A 25357-nucleotide genomic window follows, 5' to 3' on the forward strand; every position below is an offset into this window, starting at 1 on the left:
CACTGTAGCATCTTGGGTTGGTGCTATGGCTGAGTTTAATACCTGGACCAGGACCTTACACATGCTATGGGCACAGCCAAAAAATCCCAAAAAACCCCACTTTAATTATCTTAATTTTAAAGTTTAGCTTTGTTCTAAGCTGAACTATCTGGTTAAATCATGGTGAATAAACACATCTGTAAATGTGTTTTTACAATCATATTTTTCTAATACTCACTAAATCATTTTTCAATTATCCAAATAAAGATGTTTGTCCATGCACTATCAGACTTCATCTTGCAGATGACACAGTGTTTAAGAGCATTGGTTTAAATCTCAGCTCTGTCACTTACCAACTATGGGATCCTGAGCAAGTTAATCTCTCTGTGCTGTGGTTTCCTCATCCTTAAAGTGGGTGTATTGCCAAGGTTAAATACAAAGTGCTAAGAACTGAGCCTGGCACACAGTGGCTTTATAAGGTTTTGGTGCACATGCTGTTATTAGAATATTCTTATCATTGGTAGTATTTTGGAACATGCTGAATCTCTGGAGGGAGGAAACTCAGCTGATTCATTTTTGTTCCTATCTTTACAATAAATCTGAACCTGGGTTATTGGAATTAGGCTGAACTGAATGCAATTGCCAATACATGACTTTTTTGACCTCCACTAAATCATTTGACCTCCTCAGTAATTTCAGTGAAGAGAATCAACTGCTGGATCATTTTTTTTCCCCTTGCCTACTGGTTGCCTGTTGAAACCTCACTGGTAAGATCCCCTTCTGCTTTGAGGTGTGACAGAAAACAGACCTGACATACCAGATCTTTGGGTTGGGGACTAGAATTTCCATTTCTACTACCCCTGAAGAACAAGGCAGGCCAGGATTGAGGTCACCAAATTCATCCCTCCTCCCATGCTCTGTGCAACAGAGCAGAACACCTCCCTTCTCTCAACCCAAGGTCTCTGCTCCTGCTGCTGGAATCCCTAGTGAGTGCCAGGTAAGGTGCAGAGTGTCATCTATATGTGTGTCATTTAATGTGCTCCGCAAATCTGTGATGTGGGTATTGTATCTCTATTTTAAGGATAGAGAACCAGGCTTAGAGAATTTGAGCAGTTTTCTCCCTGTGAACTGAAAGTTTATACTTGGGGGCTTCAGAAAATAAATTACTTAACTTCTGTCCTGGCCCCAGGGATGTAAGCTTTTTCTCTCTTCCATTATAAAGACTATCTACGCAAAGGAATCGGGAGGTCCCCCAATGAGAAGTATTATATAAATTCAAAGCATAATTATTGATTGTACATTCTTTCATTAAACAAACAAAATGTATGCTAATGGTAAACTCACTCCAATTTTCCATTTTGCCATCCTTTGAGAAATAAGCCAATAAACCATTACACACTTAGCTTCCTGGGGAAATGAATTTAAATGTTAATATAAATCCTTTTAGAAAAAAACAAATTTTAACAAATAAGTATTTGAACAAGGAGGGTACTTAACCACGTTCAGAATGAGAAATATTCAGTACAAGACCCTTGGTGGCTGTTGAGATAAGCTCTCTAAATTTAATATTTTATAATAGACTCACACCTCTTTTGTTAGAAACGGAGAAACAGAATCATTTTATTTTCCCCTTTATTGGAATATAGTTAAATCTCTCCAATTTTATTTTGCTAATAGGCAGGGCAAAATCTGTCTATAAATGTACCCTGATTTATCACAGGTAATCCCACACTCCAGCATTCATGTGCAGTACTTAACCTCAATTTAAATGTAAATTTTGGGCAACTTTGAGTGCTTTATCTGTGAACTTTGAGAGCTCTCTTCATTAATGAGGTCTGCACTAATTATAAGCAACTTTGTAAGGTTCCTTAAAACAATTGCAGAACTGACCCCCAAATGAACAAATTTGGAATTTATTTGTTTAGAAAAAGAATACTGGCACCTTGTGCAAATTTCTAGCTAAGACCCTGCTCCCAAGGTGGGCATTCAGGGAGGCAGAGGGGGACCAGATGATAACAGAATGAAATTTACCAGGGAAACCAATGAACTCTGAAATGAAAGTGAACTGGCTTTCCCCTCAGATAGCATCTCTTTTCCTGTTGAAAGGAACCCTACCCTCTTCTCATCTCAAAACAATTTTACCATGAAATATACTTGGCTTCCTTTCTTCTGGTTATTTGAGTCAGGAATATACAATTTAGCAGCAACGAATGAGAAGAGCACCATCAAAATTCTCGTGAAAGCCAAAACCTTCCCCCCACCCAAAACAATTTTCAAATACTCACAGGTACATCCACATATTTGGAAGCTGCCTTCACCTAAGGAGGAAAGAAGAGAATGGGAGTGAGGCTGGTGTTTATGTTTTATTGTTCACAGCTCAATGCTGTATCACCATCTGAGTTAAAACAATATGCTGGCACACGGAGCTGACCAGGAAACACAGAAAGGTACTAAAAAAATAAAATCTGTTTGCTATATTTTTTTTTTCCTGCAAGCCAGACCCACTGCTTTGGAGAGAAAGAGAGAGAGAGAAGAGGGAGGGAGGGAGCGAGAAGAGAAGAGAGAAAGGGAAGCTTTACTGACTGAGATTCTGTAGCTGGGGTGGGAAATGTGCATTTTCTTCCCTCCCTTTAAAAGGAAGAAAAATGACTGGAGCTAAATCCAAAGTGATGAGTGGGGGGATTGTCAGTCTGGAAATAAGAAACCAAGGCCCTTGTCGCTTCCTTACCTTGGAGTCTTTGTGTAATTTGGCAGCAGGTTTGTCCTAATCGAATCTGTTTGAGTTCTCAGTTTCTGCTAACGCTTTTAAAGAAGAGAGGATGTGCTGGGTGGGCACCCTTAACCCAGAGGGAGGTGTGTGTCTCTGGGTGGGCGTCAGGTGGGTACCAGAGCCTTTCAAAACTACCTGAAGGCTACTGTTGTGTATCCTGAGACTTTAGATACTAAAAACCCCAGAAGGGAAGTGGGTATGACATTTCTTTTTTTGCTTTTTAGGGCCTCACCTGCAGCATATGGAACTTCCCAGGCTAAGGGTCGAATCCGAGCTACAGCTGCCAGTCTATACCACAGCCATAGCAACTCAGGATCCGAGCTGTGTCTGTGACCTACACCACAGCTCACGGCAACGCCGGATCCTTAACCCACTGCATGAGGCCCGGGATCAAACCTGCATCTTCATGGATCCTAGTTGCATTTGTTAACCGCTGAGCCATGAAGGACATTTATTTTTGGTTTGGGGAGAAGGAGTGCAGTAGAGTATGGTGTTTGAGAGCATGGAGTTTGGAGTCAGATCTGGGTTCACATCCTGGCTCTGTGACTTACAAGCTATGTGACCTTGGCAAGTTATTCCATCTCTCTGAGCCTTGATTACCTCGTTTGCAAAATGCACATACACTGAGATACCTGTTGCAGAGGGTTGATACATAGGTGAATGCACGCAGAGTCCCCAGACACAGTGAGCTCGGAACAAATGCAGGCCAAGGTGATGGATTTACAAGCAGATCGCGGGAGGGGGCTCTAGATTCTTTGAGAAGTCAATGAATAGGAGGTTGCCTGATTTTCTATGTGTTTCATTTTGACACAAATCACATATGTCCCTCTGGGCACAGGCAAAACTGAGTGGCTACATTTGGGGGCCAGAGAGGGTTTTCAGTTTTGTTGGCAACTACAAAGACTGTGTTGCACACCAAGCGCTTAGGATAACTTTCACATCTCAGGGGGGCTGCCTCTTGCCACTTGGCTGAAACCAGTATTAGGAATTACCATCTCTACCCACAGGTCTCCCAGGAAAGTATCCATGGGAGTGTTTTTCCCTGATGCTCTTTTCTCAAAGCCACTTATAAAATTGTCAAGATGCAAGAAAGTGAAGCCAGTGAGCCAATGGGTGGGGTGGAAAGAGCCCAGGATTTAAAGTCAAAGGTTCTGTATGTGACAGAACTAGTGGACCTTGGTATGATCACTTTGCCAGATTTTCTCTTTGTAGAGTCTCTTTGCCAGGTTTCTCAATATCTAGAACAGGGAGAAAATACCGTGTACTTTGTAGGACTGAGAACCGGATCAAGGGACGAAACGTGCAAGAAAATGTTTCAGAAACTTTAAAGGGCTGAACGCATATAGATTAGGTAATTAAAAAAAATTTTTTTTTCTGCTTTTTAGGGTTCCCAGACTAGGGTTGAATGGAGCTACAGCTGCTGGCCTATGCCACAGCCACAGCAATGCAAGATTCAAGCTGCGTCTGTGACCTACACCATAGCTCATGGCAATGCTGGATCCTTAACCCCTTGAGCGAGGCCAGGGATTGAATCTGCATCCTCATGGATACTAGTTGGGTTTGTTATCACTGAGCTATGATGGGAACTCCCCAATTAGTTAATTATTGAGAGGGCAATGCTTTCTACCTTCTGGAACCATCACCAGCACCCAAGATGATTCGTAGAGTCTCCTGTGACAGATTCTCTTAAAACCCTACATTTTTTTCTTTGTAGCACTGGTTGCAATCCCAATCCCAATTTGGTACTTTTTTTTTTTTGACTGCACCCATGGCATGTGGAAGTTCCTGGGCCAGGAATCAAACCTGAGCCACAGCAGTGACAATACTGCATTCTTAACCACTAGGCCAGGGAACTGCAATTCAGTAATCTTTGTGCAATGTCTGTCTCCCACTGAATGTCATGTCTTGTCCATGACTGTCTTCCCAGTGACTCACTTGGTACCTGGCTTAGACAAGGCACTGAGGGAAAATTTATAGATGGAAGGAAGAAGAAAAGGCTAGTGACCAGTGATAATGTCAGGATGGTTGAGGAATAAGCAGACCAGATCAGGAAGCCACTGCATGAGTTAGTCTGAAAGCCAACATGCCTGCAAAGGCTGATGGGTGAAGAAAACCACTAGGGGCCATTAAGGGGATATATGAGGAAAACTTTGCAGAGTTTGCATAATTAACATTTTACCAAATGATACCCAACCCCAAATCTTTTCCCTTTATTCCTATTCTATCTAGAATTTTGTTTGAACAAGAAGGTGGCTTTCCTTCCAATTCTCCTCCATGTACATGTAACATTTGTATGATGTTTTTCACTTTGCAAACACCTTCATGTACAGTTTCTTCCTTAAGCCACCCTGCACTATTTATGACTGAGGACACTAAATCCCACAGAATTTAAGAATTTATTTGATCATGATCTCAGCCAGAAGGCAGAGAAATCTGGGCTCACATAAGTCCAATTTTTCCTTTTGAACTTCTGATCTTCTCACAATGTTAGAAAGTGTGGGAATTCAAGCATCAGTGGTCAGGGCAAATGCTGATGAAATTACTCTTATCAGCTACAAACTGCCTCCTATGCTCTACAGAGTGCTTGGCAGTTGTTAGGAGTTTTGCTACAGCTTAAATGATCAACCTTTAAACACGCCTACACTTACCACCAACATGCAGTTTCAACCCAAAGAATGACACCAAAGTTTATTTTTTTCAAGTAGAAGATAAGGCGAGCTTTATCTCATGATGACAACTATCCCCTCTCCTAATTTGTTAGGTTTTTTTTTTTTTTTTCAATCTGCCACGTGCTGACTTACACTTAGTTTTATTGATCCCCCTGACCCCCCCATCCCCAAATAACAGGAAAAAAAAGCTCAGAGTAAAACGTGGTCCTATTATGATTTAGAAAGATGTGGTGTATCAGTTTTGGTCCTGGCTACTGAACTTTAAGGAAGAGGTTGAGGCCAAAGGGCAGTCTGGAAGTATCTTCTACAAGGAAAGTAAAAGGAGTTCCCGTCTTGGCGTAGCAGAAACGAATCCAACTAGGAACCATGAGGTTGCGGGTTCGATCCCTGGCCTTGCTCAGAGGGTTAAGGATCCGGCGTGGCTGTGAGCTGTGGTGTAGGTCACAGACACGGCTCAGATCTGGCGTTGCTGTGGCTCTGGTGTAGGCCAGCAGCAACAGCTTTGATTTGACCCCTAGCTTGGGAACCTCCATATGCCACAGATGTGGCCCTAAAAAAACAAAAGACAACAACAAAAAAAAAGTAAAAGAGAAGTTGTCTTGCCTGCAAAAGAAAGGGCTAATGGCAAAAGAAATGATAACCTTCATGTAGTTAACCAAGGACCTTCCATTAGAAGACTGAACTTGGTCATGTAGCACAGAATCAGGATGAATGGGTAACACGACAGGGCCTGAGAAGAAGGGACAGACAGCTATCTCAGTCCAGCCAGGCACTGATGATCTCTGGTGGTTGAGACCTCCTTGCTGGAGGAGCTCCAGCAGAAGGTATGTGCGGTGCTCTCCTGCCTAATGTCAACAGTGCTACATTTAAGTATCATGGTTCCTTTTTTTTTCTTTTTGGCTGCACTTGTGGCACGTGGAAGTTCCTGGGTGGGGGATAAAACTTGTGTCCCAGCAACAACCTGAGCTGCTGCAGTGATAATGATAATCCTTAACTTACTGCCCCACAAGGGAACTCCCAGATTTCTTTTACGTATTCAGAGGGCTGTGTTTTTCAGCCAGCTATACTCTAAATAGAAAGGAAGGACCAGATTTTTGCAACCCACCTGGGACTTGGAATTATTGCCAAGGGTCAGAAAATCCAAGTGCACACTGGGCACTGTGTCCAGATCAAATAAACAGTGCACCTTACAATCTACACAAGACTGTTTCTTATTACATGTATATATTGTTTTGATGCATAAAAATTTTTCTTAAAAAGCACCATTTTATAAAATTTTGTTGGTATGCATTTTTTTCCCCACCAGTGGTTATCAAAAGTTTGTGTGTGTTTATGTATAATTTCCTTTTCTTTTTTAGATTTTTAAAGGGGAATAAGTTCTAGGGAGAAACGAGCTGTTTCTGCCCTTTTCTTTTTTAACTGTAAAAGAAATCTTCTTGTGCAATGGCTAAAGGTTGGGTGGAGAATTGGCAGAATTAGAAGTCAGGTTTTCCCATATTATAGCTTGGTGACTTTGACCAAGTTATGTAACCTCTGAGCCTACTCCTCTGAGATTACTGTAATGCTCCTCAAAGGAATAGGGAGGGGATTGAATTAGGTAATCCAGCTAAGTATGTAGAACAGAGCTGGGAACATGGTGAAAGCTAATAAATGTACCTACTCTTACTGGAAATATTGGCTTACTGGTGTAAAGCACCTGCTCCTTGTCCTGGTGGTCAAGGTGAGAGTTTCACTGCTCACCCTAGCCCACGGGCAATTTCTTGCCATAAAAAGGATGCTGAAATCTCCCCAGGTTAGCGGCAGGTATGCGAGCTGGTTCTCAGTCAGGCAAACTTCCTGCCAATTCTGTGAACACGGTATGCTCTGGACTCCTCTCCAGAACACAGACAGAAGCAAAGACCTCTGCTCCCCGCCCAGGCTGGCTGAGCTATGGCATGAGGGAAAGGGCAGTTCCCCAAACCAGGGTATTCAATCATGCATCCTTACTGCTTTCTGTTCCAAAGCCATGTGCCTCAGGGCCTAGGAGGCCAGGCTGAAAGACAGGGGTTTCCTCTCCCTGCCCTCATGGGAGAGGCTAGAACTGTGACTTCAGCCTGACTTTATTTTCCCAGACCCCCTGCTTTCTCACCATCCCCACTCTAGTGGGACCAAAAAAATGCCCTTTCTCTAGCAGGATCCATGAACACCCCACCCCAAGCCTGACCCCTTGACCAGAAAGAACCAGTTCTGGGAAGGGATGTTCAAAAAAGAGACACAAATAGGAGAGGCTGATGGAGACCAAGGATGAAGGTGGGGGGACCAGCTGTCAGTGAGCCACCTGTTCATGTTTTCTGAGGCTTGCAGCAAAGAACAATTCTTAGGTACAAGGCATGGCATTAGGGGCTCGGATGAAAGCAATCACTCCTTGATTCGTGGTCCCTTCCTTGGATGATGTCTAAACGCGCAATCTCTCCAAACACACAGGAGTCATGTCTACCCAAGGACTCGTAGCTAGTGCTCTTGAGTGCTGTGATGAATGAAGGGATTGCACATGTTATATTTAATCCTCACAACCTAGGATTAAAAGGGCCCTATTAATATTCCCATTTTACAGTTGAAAAAACTGAGGCTAAGAAAAAGGAAGCAATTTAGCTTAAAGTTACCCAGCTAATAAGCTACAGCTTTGGACAACCTGTCCCCTAAGCTGTCCATTATTCAGTTAAAAAGAAAAGCCTATCAAACCACTTTTTATTAACTAGTCATATTTAAGTCTTGTTTCTTTGTGTGTGTAGACACAACCTAAAACAGCTTTTTCAGGAAAAATATTTGAGAGATTTGAATAATGATCAACACCGACTCAGGGCAGAAGGTCCAAAACAGTTTCTCTGGCTTCAGTGTCCCAGCTAATTACCTCGACCCTCCACCTGACTTAGCGTGTGTAGACAGGCTTAATGGTTACTCTGTTGAGCTCCTCCATTATTTTTCAGGTGCCCAAAGGTAATCTTTTCATTGAACACTCACCATTCCGGGATTTTCACAATGCTGATGACTAAGGGATTTTCTTCTGCCTGGTCCTAATAAGGGGACCTGAGTTAATCATTGTGCAGCTTTGATAGGGAGCACGGCAGGGGCTTAAACCACTTCTCTTGCTTCATTAGGGGAAAAAGCAACCCAGGTGCAGACCACGAGGACCTCAGGGTTTGATACTATTAAATCAATGCACGGACAAAAAAAAGTGGATTAGGCTCTTTTTGCAAATAGAAATCTGGTGGGTAAGACTCAAAGATGGAAGTAAAAAGAAGTTTGAACATATATCACTGCATTAGTGACTGCCTGAGCTCTCCTTTCTCCCCACGGTCTCTTAAAAAAAAAAAAAAAAGGCAAAAATCAACCAAGGAAACGATTTATTCTCTGCACGAGCTGACTCCACCCCTGCCCATTTGACTTCACAAGAGCTCTGAGCTGATTTCTCTGTCTTTGCCCATACACTGTCGACCATACTGCTCTTTCAAGGGGCCAGCCGCGTTTACTTCAGTGTGTGACTTGTAAAATTTCCGCTATAAGGATAATGATGCTATGTCACTCCTTCCTCCACTTCCCTAACCCAGATGATCTTAGAGATTCAGATTTTATTTATTTATTTATTTATTCATTTTTGAGCATTGAGGCAGTTCAATGTGTTGATATGCTATAGTGCCACTACCACTTATAAAATAATTTTATCTTTAATAGTTGAATTTTATCATCTATCACCATCCTCATGTCTAAAATGTAGGCTCTATGAGGAATATGAACTTCTTTTTCTCTCCTCACTATGCAGACTGGTATATAGTAGGGGCTCAATAAAAATGTGTTGAAAGAATGAACTTTTGAGCATGGTATTTAGAGGTTTATAGTGCTTTTTTTTCCTCTTTAAAAAACTCTCAAAAAAAAAAAAAAAAAAGAGGAGTTCCCATCGTGGCGCAGTGGTTAACGAATCTGACTAGGAACCATGAGGTTGCAGGTTCGGTCCCTGCCCTTGCTCAGTGGGTTAATGATCTGGCGTTGCCGTGAGCTGTGGTGTAGGTTGCAGACATGGCTCAGATCCTGTGTTGCTGTGGCTCTGGCATAGGCTGGTGGCTACGGCTCCGATTAGACCCCTAGCCTGGGAACCTCCATATGGCACAGGAGTGGCCCAAGAAATAGCAAAAACAAACAAACAAACAAAAAAACCTCTCTCTCTCTCTCCACACACACACACACACATGTATATTTTCTTTTTAGGTCTGCACCTGTGGCATATGGAAGTTTCCAGGCCAGGGGTCGAATCAGAGTAGCAGCTGCCAGCCTACAACACAGCCACAGCAATGCAGGATCCAAGCTGCATCTGTGACCTACACTGCAGCTTGCAGCAATCTGAGATCCTTAATCCATTGAGTGAGGCCAGGGATAGAAACTGCATCCTCATGGGCACTAGTTGGGTTCTTAACCCACTGAACTGCAATAGGAACTCCTTCTTATTTTTTTAATTCAAGTACATGATTTACAATGTGTTGGTTTCAGGTGTATAGACACATACATTTATAGATCTATTCTTTTTCAGATTATTTTCCATTATTGGTTGTTACAAGATATTGAATATAGTTCCTAGTGCTATGCACCAGGCCTTCTTGAAGTTAGTTTTTAAACTATAGCACTCTTAAAGAATCATTTAAGAAAACTACAACCAAGCACTACCAATTCAGAAGGAAATGACATTGTTGCTTCAATGAAATGAGTGCACAGGGGCTCTTGTTTCCCTCCGCTATGGACAGGACAGTGTAGAGGTAAGAGCTGGGGGCCAGGAGTCAGACATGTGGGTTGGCATCTGGTTTTGTCAGCCACCAGCTGTGGGCCAGGTAATTAACTTCTCTAAGCATCAGCTTCCTTCTTGGAAAATAGAGATGACAGTATTTCCTCCTTATGGGGTGGTTGTACAGATTATTAATTAAAAAAAAAGATTTCTTAAGTGTTTATTCAAAGCATTTGACTTATATTAATTCATTTAGTGTGTGCCCAGCATTAAGTAATTTAATGTTTGTGAAAACCTTTGCAGAGGGCATGGCACATGTACATGTTAAATGAACGTTGGCCATTATTTTTACATTCTCTTTTCCTTTCATGTCCAAAGGGCTGATTTGATAGTCCAGGTTCCAGGGCACAGGGTGTGCTAATTTGATGGTGGGTAGGGTTGTTCAACTTGAAATATTTGCACACTGAAGTGTGGTAGTTCTGTTTCATGGTTAGAATGCTTCATGAGACTCACGATTAATCCTATGGTAAGATGCCTGGTCCTCTTACTTCTACTCTTCTTTGCTGGCCTTGTACCAGGTTGTGATCTAGACCCTTTCTCTGATTCTGGTTCTCCTTGGCTCCTCAGGCCCAAGCTCTTAACAAAGAGATCCTGGGAGACCAGCATGGCTCCGTAGAGTTCTCTGCATTGTAATATGGACCCTAAACACAGTTCATAATGTGGCATCTTGTGGCCAAAGAGGCCTGCCATCAATTGTTATGTTCCCTGTGGGTGTGCCACTCCCACTGAGTCCATCCCCCTTGAGTCTGTTACTCCAGTGATGAAGAGAATAGTGATGGAGATGATACCATATTAGTCCTGAGCCTGATATGCCCGCTTTGCTTTTTCACCCTTGAAAGCCAGCTGCCACTAAATGTAGCTGTGCAGAGACTACCATGTCATCAGAAGCCCGGGGACATGGAGAGGCTCAGTAGGATGGGGAAGAAATAAAGCATAGGGATACACTCAACTTATCAGGCATACAGCTCCAGCCCAGCCAAGCCAGGGGCCCCTATCAGTGCTCCATGGAACCAAAGAGTCTTCTATGCAGGCTTTTCCCAGATTTCTGACCCATAGAAATGTGACCAAAATAAACTGTTTTAAAAAGCTACTGACTATGCTACAGTGTGTTATGCAGCAAAAGATAACCAAGATATTCAAGAAGGTGTTACCTGGTCTCACATTTTCCCAACTTTACTCCTCACATTCCTGGAGGATGCTATGGCGAGGTTGCTGTCAGTCTAGGACAGGATTTGAACATTCCTGGGCCTACTGGGTATACAAACACTAATGAGTTGCCTGATTTTTCCCTTGACCCTCAATGGTATTTATTGAGCATATACATATGGAGCACTGTGCTAGACCCTTTATGTATAATATACATATATATATTTGGTTTTTAGGATTGCACTCTTGGCATATGCAGATTCTCAGGCTAGGGGTTGAATCAGAGCTCCAGCTGCTGGCTTACGCTATTGCCACACCAACGCTAGATTTGAGCCACATCTGTGACATACACCATAGTTCATTGCAATACCGGATCTTTAACCACTGAGCAAGGCCAGGGATTGAACCTGAAATCACATGGTTACTAGTTGGATTCATTTCCAATGTGCCACAATGGGAACTCCTCTTACATATAACTAACCCTGTTAATCATCCCTGTAGAACACAACAAGGCTTTTTACCACCCCCCACTTCACAGATGAGGACACTGAAGTTCAGAGAGGTTAAGCAACTCTCAAGAGATGAATCAGAAAGTGGTAGAGCTGGAGACCAAGCCCAGGTCTGGTTATTAAGTGCAGAGTCCTTTCATAACATCAAGCTGTTGATACTCTGAAAATGATGAGTCATTCTAAAGCTATTTCTTAACTAATGATCACCTGGGCTCTGAGAGGAGAAGGGGCACTTACTTGTGGACTGCGGCTCAGACAGATCTTGGCTTGAATTATGCTCCATCACTTACTTGTTGAATGAGCTTAGGAAAATTGTTTAACCTCCCACAGATTCTACAATCTCATACGCAAAATGAGGACAATGAGTATCTTTTTTAGAAGGTTCTTGTGAGGTTGAATAGGTTGACATCATGCTAAGTGCTCAACACAATACTTGGTAAAAAGTAAGAGCTCAAGAAGCATTAGTTAATACTATTTCTAGGGTTTAACTCACTTGAAGTTAGGGGGAGGGGGCTGTACCAACAAGGGTTGGCAAACTTTGGCCTGCGGGTCAAATCTGGCCCACTGCCTGTTTTTATGTGGCTCATGAGCTAAGAATGGTTTTCACATTTTTATTTTATTTTTTATTTTCTTTTTTTAAATTTTTTTTTTATTTTCCCACTGTACAGCAAGGGGGTCAGGTTATCCTTACATGTATACATTACAATTACATTTTTTCCCCCACCCTTTGTTCTGTTGCAACATGAGTATCTATTTTCTTTTTTTTAGGGCCACATCTGCAGCATATGGAGGTTCCCAGGCTAAAGGTTGAATCAGAACTGTAGCTGCCGGCCTACGCCACAGCCACAGGAACACCAGATCTGAGCCTTGTCTGTGACCTACACTGCAGCTTGTGGCAACACTGGATCCTTAACTCACTGAGTAAGGCCAGGGATCAAACCTGCATCCTCATGGACAATATGTTGGGCTCTTAACCCACTGAGTCACAATGGGAACTCTGGTTTTCACATTTTTAAATGTATTCTTTTCCTTTTTTTTTTTTTTTTTTTTTTGCTTTTTAGGACTGCACTTGAGGCATATGGAGGTTCCCAGGCTAGGGGTCAAATTGGAGCTACAGCTGCTGGCCTACACCACAGCCACAGCAACACAGGATCTGAGCCATATCTGTGACCTACACCACAGCTCATGGCAATGCCAGATCCTTAACCCACTGAGCGAGGCCAGGGATTGTACCTGCAACCTAATGATTCCTAGTCAGATTGGTTTCCGCTGCACCACGATGGGAACTTCTTAAATGAAAAAAAAAAATCAAAAGAATAATTATATGTTCTGACATGTGAAAATTACAAGAAACTGACTTTTCAGTGTCCATCACACAAGTCTTACTGGAACACAGCCATGCCCACTCATTTACATCTTTTATATTTACATTTTATATTCATTTACAGCTGCTTTCCTGCTACGAGACTGAATAGCTGTGACAGAGACTGTGTGACTTGTAAAGTCAAAAATATTTACTCTCTGGCTCTTTCCAGAAGGAATTTTCTGACCTCTGGAGTAGAACTTGCTTAAGTGGAAACCAGTGGAGTGTGGGTTGGGGGAAGAATCATAAAACATAAATTTCTTATCCTAATGTGACTGCTAACTAGTTGACTACTTGTCTAACCTGTCAGCCTCATGTCCTTATCTATTATAACAGGACACAGAGGTAAGTCTTTTCTCTTAATTCCTTCCAAAAATATGACTCTTAAATGGTATACAAGAGAGATTCTATGAAGGGTGTGGGATAGGAAACACTTCCTACACCTTGAAAAGGTTATAAATATTCTAGCAGTAAAACAAAAATGTCTATTAATATTTTAGTATTAATAAGAGCTCTGAAAATGAAGCTCCAGGAAAAACTATAGTAACAGGGAAAGGCAAAAAAATCAGAGATAAATAAAGACCATTCACGCAGGTACCAGACAATGTAACAGGCCGCAGTGGGTAGACTTGGCAATGAGGCATCAGGATTGCAATAGGCAGCATGCGTTGCTTATTTACCCTGTGCCAGGCACTGTTTCCAGTGTTTCTTATGAACCATTTCATTTAATATTTCCAGCACCTTTGAGATGCAGTCTCCTTATCTGCATCTTTTCAGGCTATTGTGAGCACTAACAAAGATGATACACATAAAAGGACAAAATAAAAGACATAGTAGAGTTCCCGCCATGGTGCAGTGGGTTAAGAATCTGACTGCCGTGGCTGGGGTCACTGAGGAGGTGTAGGTTTGATCCCCAGCCTGGTGCAGTGGGTTAAGGATGCTGCATTGCTGCAGCTGTAGGATAGATCACAGGTGTGGCTCAGATTCAATCCCTCATGGGAAATTCCATATGCTGGGGGTGCGGGCAAAAATATTGAAAGAATGAAAGGAAGGAAGAAAGGAAGACAGACAGACATGGCAAGTTCACAGTACATGCTAGCTGCTATTACTATTGTTGGGGTTACAAGCCAAAGGGACAGCCTTTCTATTCTATTAGCAACATCTATTTTTATTAGCAAAATCTGCCAATTTGCCCTGAGTCCATACTTTTTTTTTTTTTTTTTTTTTTTGGTCTTTTTGTCTTTTTGCCTTTTCTAGGGCTGCTCCCGAGGCATATGGAGGTTCTCATGCTAGGGGTCGAATCAGAGCTGCCGGCCTACGCCAGAGCCATAGCAACGCGGGATCTGAGCCGAGTTTGCGACCTACACCACAGCTCATGATAATGCCGAATCCCTAACCCACTGAACAAGGCCAGGGATTGAACCTGCATCCTCATGGTTCCTAGTCAGATTCGTTAACTACTGTGCCTCAGTGGGAACTCCCTGAGTCCATACTTTTGCCCATGTTTCCCCCCTGCCTCCAGTTTTCATGCTCTCTCTCTCTCTTTTTTTTTTTTTTTTTTTTTTTTTGGTGACAAAAATCTAAAGGGCAGGTTTATATCTAGATGCACACAGCCCCTATGATAAGCACTGCTCAGGCCAATAACATGGGAGAAGTATGATCATATCATTAATCAGAAGATTGGAAATATTTGAAAAAGGTTATAGGGACTAGAGTCAGTGGAGGGAAATGCTTGAGACCTCAGAGTCTGGGGATGGACTGTATGGGGCCAAATTCTATATTTGTATAACCGGGTTACTTTGCTATACAGCAGAAATGACAGAACATTGTAAATCAATTATAATAGAAAAAAACAAAAATCTTAAAATTCTAGCTTTACTGCTTACTAGACAATTTACTTTTCCATGCCTCACTTTCCTCATCTATAAAATGGGATAATAATACTCTTCACAGAGTTGCTGGTTTATTAACTGAGTTTCTAGAACAGTTCCTGCGGCATAGTAGGTAAGAACTATGTGTCAGCTGTTACTATCATTTCTGTTGGAAAATCAGATTTTTCTATGGAGTCAAACTGGTGTATTAAGTTTGGTCTGGCCCTGCACTATCTGACAGCTCCAAAGGGCTACTTAAATTTAAATAAATTAAAGAAAATGTGGGTACATATACACAGTTGAATATTACTCAGCTATAAAAAATAATACCATTTGCAGCAACATGGATGGACCTAGAGATTATCATACTAAGTGAAGTTAGACAGTGAAAGACAATCATATGATATTACTTATAGGTGGAATCTAACAAAAGGATACAAATGAATTTATGTGCAGAACAGAATAAGACTCACAGACTTTGAAAACAAATTTATGGTTACCAACGGGGACAGGTGGTAGGGGGATGGAGGGACTCGGGGTCTGGGATTGGTGTATGCACACTGTGGTATATGCAATGATTGACCAGCAGGGACCTGCTGTATAGCACAGAGAACTCTACCCAATATTCTGTGACAGTGTATGTGGGAAAAGAATCTGAAGACGAATGGGTGTGTGTATATGTATAACTGAATCACTTTGTTGTACAGCAGAAATTATCACAATATTCTAAGTCAACTACAATAAAACTTTAAAAGTGGGGGGAAAAGCACACGAAAAAAAGAAAAACAAAATGCAATGAAAAAATCCATTTTTTTAAGTTGTACTGGCCACATCTCAAGTACTCATGAGTCATATAGGGCTAGAGGCTACGGTATTGAAGAGTTCAGATATAGAATATCTCCAACACTGAAGAAAGTTCCATTGGACAGGGCTGGTTTCAACTCAAGAGACATTCTTCAATGTAAATTCTTCCATTTTTTAGAACGAAGAGATGTGTCATTCAATTCTCATGTCAGAACGAGAGATCAGCGGGGAGAAGAAGCAGGGGAAGGAGGAGGCCGTGGGTGTCAAGAGCCTCATCTTCTGAGTGAAACAAGAACTAACGGTAATGGGTACTGTGGAAAGTGAGAAAGATGCCAAGAGAGGAAGGGTAACACTGGTTTAACAGTAACAGGAGGTGGGGGAAGAAGTAGAGAGAGAGCGAAGGGAGTAACTATGCTAGTGGACTATGCTAGGGAGGCCAACAATCTCTATGATCAAGCAATCAAGAAATAGCAATATAAGAATTGTACCGAAAGCTATGAAGAAAAAAGCAAAATTGTTTGAAGGGGTCCCTTCTGGGGTAAAGGACTGAGGGTGGAAAGGGACAGAGAATTGTTGCTTTTAAAAAAAATTATTATTGTGAGTGTTTTTTATACTCTTTCATACTTTAACTACACATTTCTTTCATAAATATAGAGCAAAAAGAACAAAATCAGCGGTAGCATTTTCAGCATTCTAGCATCTGCGGGAAGAATGTATCTTCTCCAGGGTGACTTCTTCAAGGATTGTGGTTGATTGGAATCAAGATTCCGAGAAGCAAAATGTAGCAACCCCACCCCCCCGCCACCACCCAATACATAATCTGGATGCTCTAAGTGCATCTTGGGAAGAGGAATGAATTATAAGTGCCAACTGAGGGACTGACGGCTTGGGGGAGACAGAATGTGCCAGTGGGTGGATGTACTGGGACTATGTGTGCGGGTGAGCAGTTGAGCAAACCTCGGTGGCTCCTGCTTGGGGCCAAGTGACAATTACAGTGAAAACCCCTTCCAACACTTTCTGAGCACTGGAGAAAAACACAACCCTTGAAGAAGATCTGGAATCCTAGACAGTATGATGGGTTCCCAGAGCTCTGCCACCAGAGGGGCTGAAATGTCTTCAGTGTTTGCTGAAGATCAGTGGTGTTTCTGGCCAACTGTAAAGTGCTCTGCCCATATCAGCACTGTGTAAATGCTGCACAGATGCACATTCATGGTGAGGCCATCTTCCCTTGCTTTCCCTTTTAAGAGGGTCAGCCTTTATCAGTGCCATCTTAACCAAGGTGGGAACTGTGACATCAAGAATTTTTGTTGTTGTTATTGGTTTTATTTTTATTTTATTTTTTTATGGGGAGGTAATCAGATGGCCATCGCTCAGAAAAATAATAACTGGCTTTCAAAATCTGATGCACATGTGAAAGAAAAGAGTTAAGCATCAAAATGTTTTAAAATAAAATTTCTCTAAATTACCTATAAAGGAACCACTGTTCATTTTTTTTTTTTTTCCAGATAATAGAAGGAGATAGTGGATTCTAAGTCTGGACTCTCAAGATTATTCTTTCAATGGTTGGCTACATGAACTTTGGAAAAGCAGTTTGTTTAGTTTTCTCATAGACAACAGAGAAATACTCATTACTTGATATGTAGTCAAATATAAAAATACGGGAGCATTTACCAGTGGCCAAAAACCTAATTTACCCTAATGCAATCCTTTTTTTTTTTTTTCCTTTTAGGGCTGCACCTGTGGCATATGGAGGTTCCCAGGCTAGGGGTCAAATCAGAGCTACAGCTGCCGACCTACGCCACAGCTGCAGCAACGCAGGATCTGAGAGGCATCTGTGACCTACACTATAGCTCATGGCAACAGCAGACCCTTAACTCACTGAGCGAGGCCAGGGATCAAACCTGCAACCTCATGGTTCCTAGTCAGATTCATTTCTGCTGTGCCACGATGGGAACTCCCTAACTCAATTCTTTTAAGAACTTGTCTCCTCATGTTACAAGTGACAGAGGGGACTGTGCCTCAGAGAGGTTAAGTTTCTTCCCCCAGGGAGCACAGCCAAAAAAAAAAAAAAGGACAGAGCTAGGATTTGAACCCAAGTGGATCTGATTTCAAAGAACTCACTAATGCATTATGTTGCACCCTTTACTGCCCTACCTTTCTCACAAGATAATTTATCAGAGTCTGAATATAAAATATAGACGATGGCTTTGGGATGTACTTTGAAAAAATGTCATATTATGATGATGATATTCACCTATTACCACAAACAAGATTGATGTGACAATAGATGCAACCATCACAGATAGTCTGAAATGACCCCTGAAGCTTACTGTAGAGCTTCAGAGGGGCTGGGAGAAGGTGGGAGAGAGCACAGGCTTTCCTGGAAAGCATTCTTCAGCAAGAGCACAGGCTGCAGGGCTGCCGGTGGATTGCATGGCTTCTGTGCATGTTCATAAATATTGATTGTGATTAAACTATTATCATAGTAATGAGGGTAATAATACCTCCTCCAGCCCATCCCACCACACTACTCCACCGTCTCCACCTTTCATTAAACAAAGAGCTGCTGGCACTGCTGGGGAGTTGGGCAAGAGGCAGGGAAATGATCTCTATTAAGCAAAAGCATTCTGTTCCATGCGCTGATTAGGAAGCTGCAGCCTCATTAACGAGAAGAATTGTTCGCGTCTCCCGTTGCTTGGGGTACTGTGCTCTGAGACTGGGTCCAGGAAGTATGTGTTCTCATCTCTCTTCCCCCTGGGGCTTCCGAACAGATGCCCAATTGAAGGAGACCTGTTTTTCCTTCCACTCTCCCCCACTTCTGTCCCAACTCTTTATTCCCAGAGAGGATTTCTGCAAGATTCAAGGGCTCCTCCAAACCTACCCTTTTAATGCTGCTGTGATTTAACAGTGGTTGCAGGGTTATTATTTGCCTGGCATGATTTACTAGTAATTAACCCTCACAGCAGAGGCATGATGGTTTTCATCATTTACAGATGAGGAGACTGGGGCTCAGAGGGGTTAAGTGACTTCCTAAAAGACCCAAAGCTGGAGGCATCATGGAGCTGGTATATGGACTTGGGTCTGTTGGACTCCAGGGCTTGTGCTCCTGAAGAATGCTGAGCTGTTCCTCTATTTATTTACATGGTATCCTCTCATCTTAGGAGAAACTTGGATGTGCAAATTGGAAAGTTTTAATTTTGTAAAATCTCCAAGCAGGCACAAAGACTTATTTTTATTTGGTTCTAAGTGGGGAGCCTTTGCCACCTTGGGCATTTCTGGGTTTTGCTTTGCCTTATAAACATCTCTAAATGCTAAGAAGCTCAATTGAATGCAAACTGGAAGCAGGCAAGGGCCACAATTTGCATTCCTGCTTCTGCATGGCCTTGGTCCTGAGCCAATGAGTCCTGTACTGTCATTACTGAAGAGTAATGTTCCTGCACGAGGGGATCACCTGTCACCCCTGCTGCCCCCTCCTTCTCCCTGCAACTGCCTCAGTCTGAACTCAAGGGTAGAGATTGTTTACACAGCCACTGCAAGTGAAAATTTGCTTCTGGTAGCTAGCCTGGGTCTGCTACACAGCAGAGAGGTTTTTTTCATTTCCTTTTCTTTCCCCCTCATCTCAGTAAAGAGTGGGGAGAACAAATACATGGATAAGATAGGAAATCTGGGGTCTTTGCCTAAATGAGCTGTTCAAGTCATTTTCCTTCTCTGGTCTCAGTTTACACAACTGCAAAATGGGGTGGCTAGAATGTATCACAACTTTCCAAATTTCTGGCATCAATACCACCTCTCTGATTTGGGCTACTGCCCATGTGCCATCTGTATTATATTTACTTATTTACTTAATATTCTCCTTTAAATTGGCTCACTTTTAAAATACTTAATTATAAAAAGAAGCTGAGTGTCACTACCGTAAATGGAAACTCAATATCACTTGCAATAAAAGAAGGAAAGCATAAAAATAAATACAACATAAATAAAAGTTATCACATTCCAGGTAGACGAGGTTGCCTGCTGAGGGTGCTGAACTTGAGGTCTGCTCTTTCCTTCTCTCTCTCTCTTCATTAGACATGAAGATTTGAACTTTTAGAGGACTGTGAGAGGCAGATAAACACTCAAGGGAAACTTTCTCTTTGAAAGCAGGATAAGGATGAAAATAAAATTTAAAGAGAAATAACCCTCTCACAATTTGATTGCTGTTATTTAAAACTGAGGTTTTGCAGCATCTAACATCATTTGTACCATGTACCATGAGGTCCATATCATAAGTTTGGAAAGCACTCAGTGACATGCTAAGAAAAAAGAGGAGGAGGAAGAGGTAGTGGAGGAGGAGAAATAACCCTGGTTAGTAGTGTTCGCCAATTTCTGGGTGTAAATACTTTGACGCTGGTCAGTTTCAAGCTACCAACAAGACATAGGTAAACACAGACATGAAAAAGATTCACAAAGACTTGGCTCGCAACAGCGGGCAGAAACTGAACATGTCACTGGACCAGAAATTTCTCAGAAGTTCCTTCTGCTGTATGCACTCTAGAGAGCAACTTCCAGATAATAGGGATAAGATCATCTTTTTTTTTTAGAAAGTCTTTCCCAATCTACAAGTTTTGCTCAATAATTTACAAAGAGCACTCATTTAAAACAAGGTTGAGTAATCGATTCTAATATTCAGTACTCAAGTGACATAACCACAGTAACAACCACAATCATAACAGTATTACAAGTATGGATACCTATCTATTTCAGGTATATAACATTTTTCTTATTTATTTCTAACAATACTACATGATACAGGTCTTACTGTTGATCCCGTTTTATAGGACAGTAAACTAAGGCAAGAAGTTAATTAATCTGTTCCAGATTATATTCTGGTAAGGAGCAGAACTAGACAAGCAAGTAACCTTGGTGTATGTTGAAATAAACCGGATTTGATTTAACATATGCTCAGAGAAGGGGATATTTAATTCTAGTTAAGCAATTATTTTGGTTAATAGAGAGGCATTCTAGAGACCAGGTATGAATGAAAAGTTCTTAAAGAATTTAAAGCATGAGATGCTAAAAGTACATTAAACTTAATGGAAAATATCTCTAGTGAATCAAATTTTTGAATATGAGAATGTGCTGAACTAGAAGTTATAAGAGAGTTTTGGTTGATCCTGTTATGGATGATAGTTTAGGTTGCTTAGGAGAGATGATTGCCATACTAAGGACTGAATCAGGAGAAAATTGTTGGTTAAAATCACTAAGGTCATTTAAACATTCCTACAGGATTAAGGTGAGCCTGTGGGCCCCCTGCAGTGTGCAGGGCCTGTAGAAGGGTGATGCTTACTTTGTATCTAACTTTCCCAATGACTCCCTGAAGTAGGCATCAGCACCAAGCTACAGATGAAACTGAGACTCATACCTGTTCAAAAACTTGCTCCCATTTCTGTAAGTCTGGCTTCATGATCACCCCTCTCCCTCTAACTTTCTGGTGATCAGCTTCCCACTGAATGTGGCTTGGCGGTCAGGTCAGAGTCTCTAACTTTTAATTTCAGAACAATTATTTCCTGTTTGAAGCCACACATGTGTTTGCTCGGTATTTCTTTCAGAGCTGACACATCTATGACCCTGTAGTTCAGCGCCTCACAGTCTGAAGAAAACACTGTGTCTGTCCTGTCTATCTTCAGTTTGAATGATCCTCATCTGTTTATTAAAGAATATTAGGGAAAATGGTTAACTTGAGATGATTTTTTTTTCTTCTGAAATCTGCCTTGGACAGCAGGTATGTTAATTGTCAACTGTGTTTTCAAGGCATGAATTGAAATTGGGGATGATGTCCTACTAGGTGGTAAAATTATCTGTCAGACCCCAAAGTGGATGTCAAATTCTCAAACACTGGAGAGCAGCTGATGAAAGAAGTCCATAGAAGACATGGAAGATAAGTGCTTTGTAATTTTTGAGCGTTTCAGGGCATGGTGTCTTTGTTGGGTCCATGTGAACAAAATACATTAGACAGAATAAGTCTTGCCTTCTGCTGTCAAAGCTTCAAGACTAGAAGACCACGAGCCCAACACCAGCCTGTAGCAGCTGGCTGGTCTCTCTATGGGCTCCCTTCTCCAAGTGAGTCAATTTTCATAATGTCCCCAGGTAAACCCTTAAATTATAACCACATGACCAGGCTCCTGAAAACTCTGTCTCCATCCCTGTCATTTTCTTCCTTTTGCTCTGGTTTCGCCCTGAGTCACGTGAACTTTCAGTTTCCAGAATGTTCCAGACTTTCCCTTTCCTCTCCATGTCTTTGTACCTAGCGACAGTCTTTGTTTTCTTCTTTGCCAGGCAAAATTTTATTTATCTTTTGGATCTCAGCTCAAATGCCTTCCCTCCATGGTCTCCCAGATGAGGCAGAGTCCCTTTAGGCTATGGTGCTGTGACACCAGCTTCTTCTCTCTCTCTGAATAACTGCCAATGCTTGCAAATTGTCCCTTGAGAATATGTCTCCCTCATGGAAATATACAATAAGAGGCATTGTTCTTACTCATTGCTAAGCTCCCAGTACCCAGCACATAGTAGGAACACTACAAACATGTGTTAGATGAAGGAGTAGCTTAAAATGAAAGATTAAATGGGGAGCCTAAAGGAAGTGGGAAGATTTTGAATGTCTAATTCTCCGGTTTCATGGCAAGACTGATTGGCTGGTGGGTAAATGATAAATTTTTTCTTTTGCTGGTAAGATGTGAAAAATGGATGACTCTTTCCCTTGGGAATGATCACAGTGAGTGGATGGTTCTTGAAAAAATCCCTAAATGACTGCGTCTGTGGGTTTCTGGGCTTCTATGGGGAATAACATCGTGGTGATAACAAAGGAGTAAGTCTAAGACGGAGTCTTAGCAGCTCTGTCGCTGTGAACATACTGTTCAACTTCCTTCATCGGTAAAATGGGGGAGAATCATCATATCTATGACATGGGGTAATTTTGAGGATCTGATAAGAAAAGGCACATAAATCACTTGGCACAGAGCTTGGCACATGGTATATTCAATAAATGTGTGGGTTTACAACCATGGCGGGCACTTCTGTCCAAGGAAGACCCCTCCACTCTGAAGTACAGAAGCCAAATGGCTTGAATCATATGAATTCAGTATGTGACAATTTCATGAGGTTCTCTGAGGGTGAACCAAGACCTCTTTGTCTATACCGCCATCACCAGCCCACACTATATAAACCCACACTGGTTATTCCCTGAAGCTAAAGCAAAACTGGAATGCCATCAGAGATAATATTAACAAACCACTATCAATACCCATCCCATGCTGCCACAGGAACTGCCCCTTAACCGAAATACTCTGTGGACCGAAGGGAATCCCCTTGATCCAGTTCTGGCCTTTGACCAAGGTGGCAGTCTTGCTCTCTGGCTTACCATCAAAAGCCCTGCACTAAAGCAGTCCATGCTCCTGGCTGATCTTCACTAACATTAGCCCTGGTCTCGGGAGAGAAGCACATCTACCTTGTTTCATTTCTAAGTGGCAAAACAATTTAAAATGCTGGCAAGAGGGGAAAAGGGGGAATGAGGATAATTTGAGATCTAGGAGATTGGACATACTGTAGGGTTAGGGCCCCCAACAACCCTAATGTGTGCTTTACTCTCCCTGGCTTGAGTGGCTTCCATGTTATATTGTGACAATATCCAGTGGATGTGGTTGATGGGGGACCTTGGGTGAAATGCACGGGGCTTCAGGGGATTGGATGTCATTGTTCCCTCTGCCAGCGGTGGGACTGGGCTCCTAATACATTTTCACTTTTCCTTGGAGACTCTACAGTTTAGAGGGAGAGAGGAGGCTGGTCTGGCTGGAGGGCTTAACCTCTTGGAGCCTCAGTTTCATCATCTGCAGAAGAGCCTTACTGGAGTGGGATTGTTCAGAGAATTCGAGAAAAAATATATTTAAGGCACTTAGCCCTGTGCCAGGCACTTAGCAAGTGCTTAAAGGCTAGGAGCTGAAGATCTTGCAGCTATTTTGGATTTCCCAATTCATCTCACATAGCCACCATCATATTACACTGAAAGGAATTCAAAGCCGGGGGTGGTCTTGTGTTCCAGGTCACACCGCTCCTTAGTGAGGGGTAGGGCTGAGGTCCTAGCCCAGGTCTCTCCACTCCATGATGTCTTTTTTTTTTTTTTTTTTTTTTTGCTCTACCCCACTGACTCTGAGGACTCAGTCGGCTCAGCTGAGCTCTTTGATACATCATAGTTCTCTGGCTTTTCATCTTTGCCCCCTCCAATTAAATCTTTATCTTCAACATCCACCCAATCCCTAAATCCTGTTCATGCTCCTTCCAAAATATCCTGCAAAAATGCCTCCTGCTTTTCTGCCACGTGGTCACTGTAGTTGCTGTTCTGTCCAGAAGATTCTCCCTCCTCCTGATCCATGACTTATCCCTTTAAATTTCAGCACCCATGTCTCCTCCTTGGAGAGACTGGCTGGGATGATCCTAGCTGAAAGAACATTGTCCCCCTGCACCCCCTTTCTCTCTGTTCCCTCTCTCGTTCCAGTTTGTGGCCTGTACAGCACTGCTCTATTCTAAAATTTTCTTTCCTTTTTAATACTGTCTCCTTTCCTAAATGTAAACTCCGAAAGGATAGGGAACATGTTATCCTTGCTCACTGCTGTGCCTCCAGCACCTGGCACAATCCACGACAAATAGGTGCTCGGTAAATAGAAGCTGCATGCATGAATGAACGAATGAACGAACGAACAGATCCACCAACAGAGTATGTGGTAACACCTGGATAGGACCAAAGAAAGGATTTTCACTTGCTGGCAGGGGGACCTGGACACCTGCTTGTCCCCCTTCCTGGCCTCCTAAAAGAACAGCGCGAGGCTACCCACAAGACAGGGATTCTTCCAAGTAGGCAGCCCACACAAAAGCACATCTTGCAGTCAGGGGAAATGGGCGGATAGTTGCTAATTGCGACTTCCAACTGGGCTGATCTTTCAAAAGTTCGAAAGGCGCCTGCCTCCATCAATCCCAGGCTGCCACTGCTGCTGGGGCTGGAGAGGGAGGAGAGGAGGGGCGTGCTTGGGCGCCTCTTGGGCTGGCACAGAGAAGCCACATCTCCTCCTCCCTCCCCCCACCCCCCAGCTCCTCTCCAAGAGAGGAAGCAATGCAGATGGAGACGAGAAATAAATATTCCTGCCTGCTCTGTGCCACTGCAGACGTTTTCCAAAATGTCTGGCTTGGACCATGAAATCAAGCCCACCCAGGAAAGGAGGCGCTCAGCGGGAGAAAGAGGGGGAAAGGGTGGCATATTTGTCGGTACTTGTCAGCTTTCTGGGGGGCAGAGCACATGGCTCAGACTTGGCAGTCCCACTGAGGTGGGGACGTGGTAAGTGCACAGTAATACTTGAAGAATTGAATCAGAAATGGGAGCGGAGTTAAGGAAATCCTGCCAGAGTGTCAG

At 42.5% G+C, this 25357-nt stretch overlaps 1 protein-coding gene across 25 annotated transcripts in view; it reads right to left on the bottom strand.

Annotated features, from left to right (window-relative positions):
* Nucleotides 1–25357, bottom strand: part of CADPS (calcium dependent secretion activator) — a 502621-nt gene that overhangs the window by 45064 nt on the left and 432200 nt on the right. For all 25 annotated transcript variants that reach the window (XR_014823443.1, XR_014823444.1, XR_014823442.1 and 22 more), the window contains one exon: nucleotides 2265–2297. Coding sequence is in view for 21 of the 25 variants with exons in the window: in XM_021069166.2 (XP_020924825.1) it covers nucleotides 2265–2297 (33 nt within the window). In the remaining 4 variants the exon portion in view is untranslated. The remainder of the gene's footprint in view (nucleotides 1–2264; nucleotides 2298–25357) is intronic.

This window comes from Sus scrofa, chromosome 13, assembly GCF_054392235.1.
Source record: "Sus scrofa isolate SSC_HxYL_T2T_F1_AM1 chromosome 13, Sscrofa_HxYL_maternal_Yorkshire_Landrace_v2.0, whole genome shotgun sequence".
Classification (NCBI taxonomy): domain Eukaryota; kingdom Metazoa; phylum Chordata; class Mammalia; order Artiodactyla; family Suidae; genus Sus; species Sus scrofa.